At 50.6% G+C, this 12977-nt stretch overlaps 1 protein-coding gene across 1 annotated transcript in view; it reads left to right on the top strand.

The window, feature by feature from the left end:
- Window positions 1–12977, top strand: part of LOC119957329 (inactive carboxypeptidase-like protein X2) — an 83707-nt gene that overhangs the window by 42981 nt on the left and 27749 nt on the right. Inside the window, exon 10 of the mRNA XM_038785220.1 lies at window positions 9353–9501. Within this exon, the coding sequence (XP_038641148.1) occupies window positions 9353–9501 (149 nt within the window). The remainder of the gene's footprint in view (window positions 1–9352; window positions 9502–12977) is intronic.

The following is a 12977-nucleotide window of genomic DNA, read 5'->3' as shown; positions in this document are numbered from 1 at the left end:
ACGAATAGGGTCTCGGTGTTTCAACGAGCAATGGACCAAATGGTGGACCAGTACGGGCTGCGGGCCACGTTTCCGTACTTGGACAATGTCACCATCTGCGGCCATGATCAGCAGGACCACGACGCTAACCTCCATTGATTTCTCCAGACTGCCCAGAAACTCAACCTCACGTATAACACGGAGAAATGCGTTTTCCGCACGACCAGGCTAGCCATCCTCGGCTATGTCGTGGAAAACGGAGTCCGGGGCCCCGACCCGGACCGTATGTGCCCCCTCTTACAACTCCCTCTCCTTCATTGTCTGAGGGCCCTCTAAAGGTGCCTGGGATTTTTCTCATATTATGCCCAGTGGGTCCCTCAGTATGCAGACAAAGCCCGCCCACTATTTAAGGCCACTCTCTTTCCTCTATCAGATGAGGCTCGCCAGGCCTTCACCTGCATCAAGGAGGGCATCGCCAAAGCAGCCATGCGGGCGATGGATGAATCCGTCCCTTTTCAGGTAGAGAGTGATGCCTCAGAGGTCGCTCTAGCAGCCACACTAAATCAGGCAGGGAGCCTTTTTCTCCCGAACCCTCTCCGCTTCGGAACTTCGACACTCCTCGGTCGAAAAGGAAGCACAAGCCATCGTGGAAGCTATACGTCACTGGAGGCACTACCTCGCAGGCAGGAGGTTCACCCTCATCACCGACCAAAGATCGGTTGCCTTTATGTTTGACAACTCACAAAGGGGCAAAATTAAAAACGATAAGATCCTGCGGTGGAGGATCGAACTCTCCACCTACAAGTACGATATCATGTACCGACCGGGGAAGCTCAACGAGCCCCCAGATGCCTTGTCCCGCGGCACGTGCGCCAGCGCGCAAGAAGACCGCCTGAAAGCTATCTACAATGACCTCTGTCACCCGGGGGGTCACCCGGCTCGCCCACTACGTCAAAGCCCGAAATCTGCCTTTCTCCACTGAGGAGGTAAAAGCCATCACCAGGGACTGCCCGATCTGTGCGGAGTGCAAGCCGCACTTCTACAGACCAGACAGGGCCCACCTGGTAAAGGCCTCCCAGCCCTTTGAACGCCTGAGCATCGATTTCAAAGGGCCATTCCCCTCGACCAATCGGAATGTGTACTTCCTAAACGTCATAGATGAATTCTCCCGCTTCCCCTTTGCTATCCCGTGCTCCGATATGTCCTCCCACACAGTCATTAGGGCCCTGCACAGCATCTTCACCCTGTTTGGTTTCCCCAGCTACGTACACAGCGATAGGGGTTCGTCCTTTATGAGCGACGAGCTGCGTCAGTATCTGCTCGACAAGGGCATCGCTTCGAGCAGGACTACCAGCTACAACCCCAGGGGCAACGGGCAGGTGGAGAGGGAGAACGCGACGGTCTGGAAGACCGTCCTACTGACCCTCCGGTCCAGGAAGCTCCCGACCCCCATTGGCAGGAGGTCCTCCCCGATGTGCTCCATGCTATTAGGTCCCTCCTATGCACAGCCACCAACCAGACCCCTCACGAGCAGCTATTTGTTTTTTCCAGGGGCACTACCACGCGGTTTTCGCTCCCAGCATGGTTGAAGACACCAGGCCTGGTTCTCCTCCGGAAGCACGTCCGGGCACACAAAACTGACCCACTCGTAGAAAGAGTGCTCCTACTCCACTCGAACCCCCAATACGCGTTCATCGAATACCCTGACGGCTGTCAGGACACTGTTTCCCTCCAGGACCTGGCGCCTGCAGGATCCAACCCCAACAGTACTACCGCCGAGGTACCCCTCATACTACACCCCACCCAACCCCCCGCGCCCGGCACCCCCCACGCCTGCAGGTTCACTGCCTCTGCTCCACGCCTATGGGTTTCCGACGCTCCCCGTCACCAGTCGAACCGGGTACGAAGCTCAGACCAAATCACCCCCGGAGTCTGCCATCGTACCCTCGCCGACCGCCACCACCCAGCCACCAGAAGAGGCTGCAACCCCGGCGCTTCGTCGATCTGAGGACGACTCGACTGCCGGACCGACTCAATTTGTCGACCCATCACCCCTGCTGTACTTGATTTTTTTATAGGAGGTGAATGTCGTGAATCACAATCCTAGTAATTCACACTGTGTTATATTGTATGTGTTGTGTCTATGTAAGCTCGGTATACGAGCAGTTGCGCGGTTCTGCCCATAGGGGGAGATGAGGAGTTTGTACTGGGCTCCACCCTTGGCTCCGCCCATGGTTCCGCCTATGGCTCCTCCCACTAACAGGAAGTATAAAGATCTGCAGTTGTGAGCCTGCTGCCAGTTCATCTCGTCGCAGGCAGGCTCAGTTGTAAGACTATTAAAACCACTGTTCATTTCCAACCACGTGTTTTGTGAATTGATGGTCACATCACTGACGTTATTGTTTTCCAATAATTGGAGGTGAAATTAGATATTAGCATGGATGCAAAACAGGCGGCATTATCGACAGTCGTCAGTGATACATATGACCCACCCAATATTCAGTCCAACTGACTTCAACAGTATGGTATATATATGAATGGTCAAATAACAGAGCTAAATGCAATACTACTCATTTTGTACTTCTGTCAAATAAATGTATGCCCTATTTTGTGGAGTAAAAATTGGTAAACTGTTCTGGATCTATACAGAGCTTTTCATGACTTCATGGCATCCCAACCACTCGAGAGCCAATGAAGTACTTTTGAAGTTTAGCTGCTGTAGCAGTGTAGGAAATACGCAGCCAATGCGTGCATAGCAGGCTTCCACAAACAGCAGTGCAATAATGAGGAAATAATCAGCACACCCCCACCCGTGGGTTTTCTGGCGGCGTGGGGTAACTATAATGGAAAATCCCATTGACCAACGACGGCCACCAAGAAACATCGCCAGGATTCTCCGACCCTACATTGGGTCAGAGAAACCCCGGGGAGAGGCGCGAATCCCGCCCCGCTGCCGGCTTCCCTATTCTCTGGCGCCGTTTTTTGGGCGCCGGCAGGACTCCCGCTGCTCCGGTCGGGAGCTGTTGCCAGTGCCCCCCCCCCCCCCCCCCCCCCCCCCAGCTATTCTCTGGGCCCCAATGGGCCGTGTGGTCGACAAGTTTTGACGAGTCCAGCCGGTGTGAGTTACTCACTTCACACACAGCGGGACCTGGAAGGTAAGTGTGTGGGGGCCATCCGCGGGGGGTGGGGGGGGGGGGGGGGGGGGCACGGTGGCCTTGCCCCAGATCGGGACCCACCGATCGGCCGCCAGGTTGGTTCTGTGGGGGCCTACTTTACTCCGCGCCGGGCCCGTATACAGCTCCGCATATTGCTTGGGGGCCGGCGCGGATAAGGGAAACCCTGCGCATGCGCGGAAATACACCAGCAGTTCCGCGCATGTGCGAACTTACGCGGGCCGTTCGGTGCTGGCTGGAGCTGTGGGAACCACTTCACCACCAACCTAGCCCCTTGAAAAGGGGAGAATTCCTCACTTTCAGGGGCCGTTGACAATGGAGTGGTTGCCGCCGGTTTTCACGCGGCATAGGGACATAGCACCATTATTGGAGAATCCCGCCCCACGTGTCTGGGGAGACAGAGAATTCATCCCAGTCCTTCAGATAATGCAGCACTGTCAGTGTCGACCTAAAGTGTTGTGCTCAACTCACAGGAGTGGGATTTGAATGCACAATATTCTGTCACAAAGTTACTCCTCTCAACATCATTCTTTAATGTTCAGTAATATGCTGATGCGTATAGCATATAATCTCCATTTGTTCTCGGTTTGGGACAGTGACAGTAGTGCAGTCTAGAACTGATAAATCCCAGGTAGAAAGTAGTTTATGTAAAGGAATAGGAATGCTATTTTTTCCTTCTGAGCACAGATGATGTCATCATTATCTTACCTCCCATCAACTGCTAATATGTCTTCTAGATAAGCATTTTTAACTCTGGGCAGTTTTCATCCCAAACATTCTTTCCAGCAATTAAGCCGATGCCAACAAAGTGCAGTAAATTATCTTTAAAACTTCAGAAACACTGTATTAAACTGACTCAATAGTAGAGTTTTGGTGGGCAGGCTGAAAACCACGGTACAATCTGTTAAAAAGCTGAGCTCATTGTTTATTTTGATCTGCGCAGCAAGAAACATTCCAATATGGTTTTATTCGCTTGGAACTAACTAAAGTTTTTACAGCAGCAGACTGAATGGGCTAAATTTTGACTTGCAGGGGTGAGTGCATTTGGGAGCAGATGGGGATTAAACCCCAGGAAATTTACAGCACTTCAGACAGGCTTCTCTAACACCCATTATCTTTCCTATTTAACTGCAGCACATTAGGCTACCTGCGAACAACTTTGGGAGGGTGCGTTAGCAATTTTGCTTTGTTAATTGCTCAATTACAGTGACAGTAACATAGGCTGTGTTCGTTCCTTGGGTTTCCTGGAATCTGCTTGTGAAAGCAAATCAAAAGCACAGCAGCAATTTAGGGGGCTGAAGATATGTTGGGAAAATGTGCCAATAAGTACTGAAATTTCACCTGCTTATTGCCTGACTGTGTGAAAGGCTTTGTTCACAGTAGTTGTGCTGAGTGGTTACTTAAAAAACTTCAGAAGTTACTTTCACAACTTTGGAGGCTTGAATATGAGGTCTGCACTTTGGAGCTCTGATTCGTCAGATCTGCATGACTACTGCTTGTGCTGTGTGCTTGGAACCTCGGATGAGGACCAAGGTGACCAGCAGGACAACATCACCAGTTCACAACATCAACCGCTGCCCACAAAAGGGAGGAGATGAACAGAGATGTAGCTCTCAAGGAGCTGTATGCATAATACATAATGCAGACGGAAGATCAACTTCCTTGATATGTTGGAACACCAGTGTCTCAGAAGATTGAGGTCGCAGGTCAGGTGGTGGCAGGTACTTTCAGCATGCTGGAGCAAGGTTTGTTGCCAAGTAAACCTGGCAGCCACACTTTACAGTGGCAGTCAAAGTTACCACCTCCCTCAGCTTCTTTGCCTCTGCTTCCTTTTCAGCCTCTGCCAGAAACACATGCAGGATCTTGCAGTCAGCAACCAACAAATTAATTAGAGAGATGACTAATGAATTGTTTCCCACCAATGATGCCAGTCAGAGTGAGTGGGTGCTTAGGTTGAGGCTCTATCTGGACTCTCACAGGTGCATGTATGTGGAAATTAAGGTACCCCCAGATCACCCAGGAGTTTTTGTCCACAACACGGGCTTCTATTCCATCAATACGTTGATGCAGGTGATCGCAAAAGTTCTGGGCAGCAGCTCTGATACTTGCATCCTGTGACAGCTCGGTCTCCTTAAACTCTTTACGTCGTGAAGCAGACTTACCGGCTGGCTACTTGCTGACAATGGCTGATAGCACGCATAAAGAACCCAATCACTGAGGTTCAGGATCGACAATAAAATCCACATAACCAGATGAAAAATGAAAATCGCTTATTGTCACGAGTAGGCTTCAATGAAGTTACTGTGAAAAGCCCCTAGTCGCCACATTCCGGCGCCTGTCCGGGGAGGCTGGTACGGGAATCGAACCGTGCTACTGGCCTGCTTGGTCTGCTTTAAAAGCCAGCGATTTAGCTTTGTGAGCTAAACCAGCCCCTGAGTCACTGAGCAAGCCATTTAGCTTTAGGTGCCTGAGACAAAGGTGAGGGCGTCCTTCAGTATGCACCAGACAGAGTCTCCGGGTGGATCGCAGTGTGCTGAACAGAGCACAGTAATGAAACTTGGACCTGCAGGAGGAACAAGGCACAGAGCACCAAGACTCCTCAGACAGTCCTGAGGAGGAGATGTGGTATGGCCAGACCAGCATGTTACACGCACTGCAGCCTGACTCGCTGCCCTGACGTCTGCTTAGATTTCACCAGTCCATTTCCTATGACAGGCACAAACAAAGGTCACAATCTGTTCCCTTCCCCACAAAACAACCAAGCTTCCTCATTGCTCAGTATAATGGCCCAAGAGAGATGAAAGATTTACTTAAGGTTATTGTAAATCTGAGGTTAAGACCATTACCACAGCAAACAACAATAGAATCCCAGTCCCAGAGAGTATTTAAAGGGCTAAGTAACGAGAAAAAACTGGATAGAACTCCGCTCACTAGCGTGGAAGCTTGTATTCTATGAGTCCCATGGGGAGATCTATCAGTGAATCCCCGTAGGCCTCGTGAGGATTACCACATCCCTCCCCACCAAAGTCTGAATGTTTCCCCTCAGCGTCATGCTGATGGGGCCTTCTCCACCGTGTTGCACATGGCCACGTATCTTCCAGCGGCAGGTCAGGGGGTGTGTAGTGATTTGGTGATCGTCTTTTCTGCCCAGAGTTTGCAAGGGCCACTGTTGGGGGCTCATCTTCCACCATGATGTCCCCTGGGAGTTCTGTCATCTCTGTCAGTACAGCAGTCTGAGTCTTCGTTGTCCTTGAACGTTGGTGCCTGGCAGGCTGTGCCTCTGGACTGTAGGACGGCATGAAGGAGTGTGAGCGTACCGATTTACCTGACGTGGTTTGTTCAAAGGTAGGTTTCCTTGCACCTGAGGTGGTCCACGTGTTTTCGTATGATTTTTCCCCTGGTCTTGATCTTGTACGAGACCGACCCCGTTTACTCCGCAATAATAATTATCTTTATTATTGTCACAAGTAGGCTTACATTAACACTGCAATGAAATTACTGTGAAAATCTCCGATTATCCCCGAGTCGCCTGTTCGGGTATATTGAGGGAGAATTTAGAATGTCCAGTTCACCGAACAAGCACATCTTTCAGGACATGTAGGAAGAATCCGGAGCGCCCGGAGAAAAGCCACGCAGACACGGGGAGAATGTGCGGACTCCACACATACAGTGGCCCAAGCTGGGAATCGAACCCGGGTCCCCGGTGCTGTGAAGAAACAGTGCTAACCACTGTGCTACCGTGCAGCCCTGAGACAGAGACTCCACCATTTTATCTCTAGTAGATCACCGAGAGGCTTCAGAGTCAGTCGACAAGTTTCGGACCAATTTTGGCTCTGTCTCAGATATGAGAGAATTCTACACAACAAATTTCAGGATTTTCCCCAAAAATGAAAGATCCGTGATACCAGCAAAAAGGGTAAGAAGTCAGCTTTCCAGTGGGAGCCACCTAATAATAATAATCTTTATTGTCATAAGTAGTCCTACATGGTCAGCATGGTAGCATAGTGGTTAGCACTATGGCTTCACAGCGCCAGGATCCCAGGTTCGATTCCCGACTTGGGTGACTGTGCGGAGTCTGCACGTTCTCCCGTGTCTGCATGGGTTTCCTCCGGGTGCTCCGGTTTCCTCCCTCAAGTACCATTAGGTAATTTGGACATTCTGAATTCTCCCTCTGTGTACCCGAACAGGCGTTGGAGTTTGGAGACTAGAGGCTTTTCACAGTAAATTCATTGCAGTGTTAATTTAAGTTATTATTATTAACACTGCAATGAATTTACTGTGAAAATCCCCTAGTCGCCACACTCCAGCGCCTGTTCGGGTACATTGAGGGGCTATTCAGAAAGTCCAATTCCCCTAACAAGCACGTCTTTTGGGAGTAGTGGGAGGAAACCAGAGTATCCAGAGGAAACCTACGCAGACATGGGAAAACATGCAGTCTCCACACAGACAGTGACCCAAGTTGAGAATCGAACCTGGGACCCTGGAACTGTGAAGCAACAGTGTCAATCTCTGTGCTACCGTGCCACCCAATCTCATTGTTGAATTATTTCCCGCATCCAACTGTAAAAAACTAAATCAGATGAAAGAGCGGCACGATAATGCTGATTTTATTGCCACCTTCGTAGCTGTGTTCTTTGAATATCAGGGAACAATGTCAATGATTTTTGTGTTGCTAATTGTGAATCAGCTGGTTCTATTCAAAGGCATCAAGAGCAACCTGACCTTTTGCTGCAACAAACTATGTTCGGGCAGATTGCGAACTCCTTGGGAAAATAATTTATCCTTATAAGAACCTCAGAAACCTGTCCAACAGCCTTTAATTTTAGCAAACTCTTGACTCTGATGTCTTGCATAAAATTAATTAATTCCAGCAAATTCACTGAATAATGCGGTCCACATCCGTTAAGGATAACTGAGAAGTTTGCAACTGCTAACACAGTTCTGGACGTTTTGTTTAAAAATGTTCACGTACTACATATTTAAAGAACTGTGGGATTAAAAAGAAGCAGAGAAACAGCCCAGTGTCTGAACTAACCTCCATGAAGAGATTTACAAAGTATTTGTTTTGTGACTGCCATTTATTTGTTCTTCACCTGAATTTTACCTGTCTCTGGCTCTAAGTAGTCCACATTTGCTTTCTACTGTCAGAAGGTTATGCCCCTTTATTTTTGAAATATGACCTTTCAACTGATTGGAAATTTCACAGTTTCAACTGAGACAGCAAACCCGTTTAAAATGCAAGGCCACATTCCAAGGTGAAGGTGAGAAACAAACAAATAACTCTCAAGGGTGTGTTAAGAGAGATACGTTTCCTATAATCCAGGCACCCATCAAAAATCGAAGCAACATTAAAAATGCAAATGACTGCATATTGAAACAATAGCTGCCACAGACAGATACACCCATAGCATCGTGGAAATACACAATGGATGGAGTAATTTAAGGTAAGGCTGCCCAGCGGATAGAAAAGGATTGCAAGTGATGCAGTCAGTGTCAAAAAAAGTCTCAAGCGGAGTAAACAGGCTGAAGGCTGCTCTCTCTTGCTCTCTCTTTTGGAAAAAGATTGCTGCCTGACTCAAGAAGCCAACTCTACCAAAGACCTGCCAGCAAATCGGATTAATTGCAAAATTTTCTACATCTGACGACATCCAAGAAACCAGCTAACCCAAATCAGTAACAGCATTTAAAATCTACATCTCAAGGACAATCAAAGGACACTTAACCATATTTCTTTTATCTTTCTTTTATTGGACTCTAACTCGGCTTATTTCTGATAGGTGTGTGTGTGGGGTGGGGGTGTCCGAATGACTGCATGAGGTCCAAATGCTTGACGTTGCATTTTTATTATTTTTCTCGGGTTTAGTTTTCGCTCTTTCTTTGACTCAAAAAAAAACATTTTTGATTGTCTCCTCATTGCTCACAGCTTAAAGAGTTAACTAACTTCTGATCTGGAAAAGGCATATCCTCTTGAAAAAGCAACTTATGCTTTGTTGTGACCTGCCAAGGAGGTTGAATAGAGGAGAGCCTATTTGCCCCTTCTCACGATTTACGTACCATTAGAAACACTTAAAACGTGGTTTTATGTGTCCTGTTCATCTACTCTCATGTTCTCTTTTTCCCTTTCCTTCTCAATTTCCTCCTCCTCTGATGAAATGTAAAATCCTCCCAATCCTTAATTAAATTGCTTCTGATATTTATAGGCAGGTGCTGAGGATGAGGACGAAGAGGATTATTTTGATGGGGCCTGGTGCGCTCAGACAGAGGACCAGTCACAGTGGATTGAATTGGATGCCAGAAAACTGATTGAATTCAGTGGAGTGATCACCCAGGGCCGGGACTCATTGCTGCAGTATGTTGATTAAACCATTTCTCCTGTTTACTAATGGCTAAGTTTATCGCCTCATTGTCTATCCTTTAGCTCTAATGATTGTTGCAATGTTATCTTGGCAAAATTAAACGATTCTGTGTCTGAGATGTGAAATCTTTACAGGAACATGATTTCTAAATTGGCAAGAAAAGTGTCCGTCATGCTGGCATGCTGAAAACCTTAATCTTAATAGATTGTTAATCTGAACACTCAAGGTAGTTTCCATGCCTTTAGAAAGTACTAGTGTGGACTTCCGGTGGCGGCGATGACGTAGGAAGCCGCACATTGGGGAGCTCCCGATTCAAACGGACTTTTCGGCTCTTTTTAGAGCCCAAAACGGAATTTTTTCGACGTCTCCCGGTGGGAGAAGGTGTGCTGATCGACTTTCTCCACATTTCATGACTCGAACTCGGAGTGGAAAGGGGGAAAAAACGGCAGCAGCTCCCCAGAAAAAACGGGGGAAGGATTCCAAGATGGTGGCCGGCAGAGCACCAGAGGAGTGGAGGCTGTGGGCGCAGGAGCAGCAAGCTGCTCTCCTGCGCTGTTTTGCAGATTTTAAGGCTGAGGTGCTGAGCTCTCTGCAGGAAACGAATAAAAAGCTTTCGGCGATTCAGACGACCCAGGGTGCTGCCATCCAGGCGTTGCAGGCGCAGGCCGCTGAACGACAGGAGGAGGCCGTGGTCCTCGTGAGTAAGGTGGAGGGGCACGAGGCACTCCATAAGAAGTGGCAAAACCGCTTCGAGGAGCTTGATCACCGCATGAGGCGGAAGAATCTGAGGATCTTGGGCCTTGCGGAGGGGCTGGAGGGGTCGGATCTGACAACCTACGTGGCCATAATGCTGAACTCGCTAGTGGGGGCAGGACCTTTCCATTTGCCCCTGGAGCTGGAGGGAGCCCACAGAGTACTCACCAGAAGGCCTAAGGAGAACGAACCCCCGCGTCCGGTGCTGGTGAGGTTCCACCGGTTCAGTGATCGGGAGTGTGTGCTGCGCCGGGCCAAGAGGGTGAAGAGCAGCAATTGGGAGAATGGGGTAGTACGGATCTACCAGGATTGGAGTGCGGAGGTGGCTAAGCGGCGGTCCGGATTTAATCGGACGAAGGAGGTGCTCCATAAGAAGAAAATTAAGTTTGGAATTTTGCAGCCTGCGCGCTTGTTGGTAACTTATTTGGAGCGGCATTATTATTTTGATTCCCCGGAGGAGGCGTGGGCCTTCGTGCGGACGGAGAAGCTGGACTCGAACTAGGGGTTGGGGGTTGCGGGGTCGGTTGTAATGCTTTATTGCTGGTTTCTGCTGTTGCTGTGCTTTTTCTGTACTTTTGTAATTTTGATATGGTTATTTATTGGGGTGTTGTTCTGTTTTTTGTTGGGGGGCATTGTTTGAGTTTTGTATTTTATTGGGGGGGGTTTGTTGTATTCTGTATAGGGTTGGGGGTATGAAGTGGGGCTGGTATTTGGGAGCTGCGTCAGAAGGGTGTGGTGGGGCAGTGCGAAAGCGCGGGCTTTCCTCTGGTTTCCCGCGTTGCGGGGCTGGGGGGTGGAGATGATGACGGATGGGGGGGGGGGGGGAGCCTTAACTGGTTCCTCCCCGCGCTGGAGCGGTGCCTTGAGGAGTGACAGGATGGGGGATGATCCCACTCTGGGAGGGGTCGGGTTATTGGCGGGAGTTTCCGGGGTCAGCAGAAGTTAGCTGACCCACGGGAGTACAATGGAGGACGGTTCGCGGCTAGGAGGGTTCCTAGCCTGGGGGGGAGGGAGGGGGGGGAAGGGGAATACCGGGTTGCAGCTGGTAGGGTCAGGAAGGAGCTGGTGTGGGCCGGGGGGACAGAGGTGAGGTGTTGTCGCTGTGGGGACTGGGTCGGGCAGGGGGTGCTGGCCTGGGGCTGGCAGTCGACGGGCTATGGCTAGTCGACGGGGGAGGGGGGCGGGACGTCCTCTGATCTGGTTGGTCACCTGGAATGCGAGAGGACTGAATGGGCCGGTGAAGCGGTCTAGGGTACTTGCTCATCTGAGGGGGCTAAAGGCAGATGTGGCAATGCTTCAGGAGACCCACCTGAAGGTGGCGGACCAGGTCCGTCTGAGGAAGGGGTGGGTGGGGCAGGTTTTCCACTCCGGGTTGGATGTGAAGAACCGGGGAGTGGCGATTCTGGTGGGGAAAAATGTGTCGTTTGAGGCATCTGAGGTGGTGGCGGGTAAGGGGGGTAGGTTTGTGATGGTAAGGGGCAGGCTACAGGGAGAGAAGGTGGTACTTGCTAGTGTGTATGCCCCAAATTGGGATGATGCGGGCTTTATGAGGCGTATGCTGGGACGTGTCCTGGATCTAGAGGCGGGAGGTCTGATTATGGGGGGGGGGACTTCAATACGGTGTTGGATCCTTCACTGGATCGGTCCAGTTCAAGGACGGGTAGGAGGCCGGCAGCGGCCAAGATGCTGAGGGGGTTTATGGACCAGATGGGAGGGGTGGACCCATGGAGGTTTGTGAGTCTGAGGGCACGGGAGTACTCTTTCTTCTCCCATGTACATAGGGTTTATTCTCGGATAGACTTCTTCGTGGTGAGTAGGGGACTGATTCCGAGAGTGGAGGAGGCCGAATATTCGGCCATTGCAATCTCCGACCACGCTCCGCATTGGATGGAGTTGGAGATGGGGGAGGTGCGGGACCAGCGCCCTTGTGGCGGTTGGATGTGGGGTTGTTGGCGGAGGAGGAGGTGAAGTATTGAGGGGTACCTCGAGGTGAATGATACGGGGGAGGTCCGGGTGGGGATGGTCTGGGAAGCCCTGAAGGCAGTGATTCGTGGGGAGCTGATATCCATCCGGGCACACAGGGAGAGGAGCGAGAGGAGTGAGAGGGATAGACTGGTGGGGAAGATGCTGGAGGTAGATAGGAGGTAAACGGAGGCACCAGAGGAGGGATTGTTGGGGGAGAGGCGCAGCCTACAGGCTAAATTTGATTTGTTGACCACTAGAAAGGCAGACGCACAGTGGAGGAAGGCACAAGGGGCAGTGTACGAACATGGTGAAAAGGCGAGTAGGATGCTGGCTCATCAGCTCCGCAAGCGGGATGCGGCTAGGGAAATTGCTGGAGTGAGAGATAAGAGTGGGAATGTGGTGCGGAAGGGGGTAGAGGTGAAAGAGGTCTTCAAGGACTTTTACGGGGAACTGTACAGGTCAGAGCCAACGGTGGAGAGGAGGGGAATGGAGAGGTTCCTCGACGGGCTATCTTTCCCGAAGGTGCAGGAGGAGCAGGTGGAGGGGTTGGGGGCGCCGATTGAGCTGGAGGAGCTGGTTAAGGGGATCGGGCAGATGCAGTCAGGGAAGGCGCCGGGGCCGGATGGGTTCCCGGTGGAGTTTTATAAAAAGTTTGTGGACCTAGTGGGCCCCTTGCTGGTGCGGACACTTAATGAGGCGTGGGAAGGGGGGACTTTGCCCCCGACGATGTCGCGGGCACTGATTTCTTTCA

The sequence above is a fragment of the Scyliorhinus canicula genome, chromosome 26, assembly GCF_902713615.1.
Source record: "Scyliorhinus canicula chromosome 26, sScyCan1.1, whole genome shotgun sequence".
Lineage (NCBI taxonomy): Eukaryota > Metazoa > Chordata > Chondrichthyes > Carcharhiniformes > Scyliorhinidae > Scyliorhinus > Scyliorhinus canicula.
Note: the sequence above shows the minus strand (reverse complement) of the source record. Positions and strands in the feature narration are given on the sequence as shown.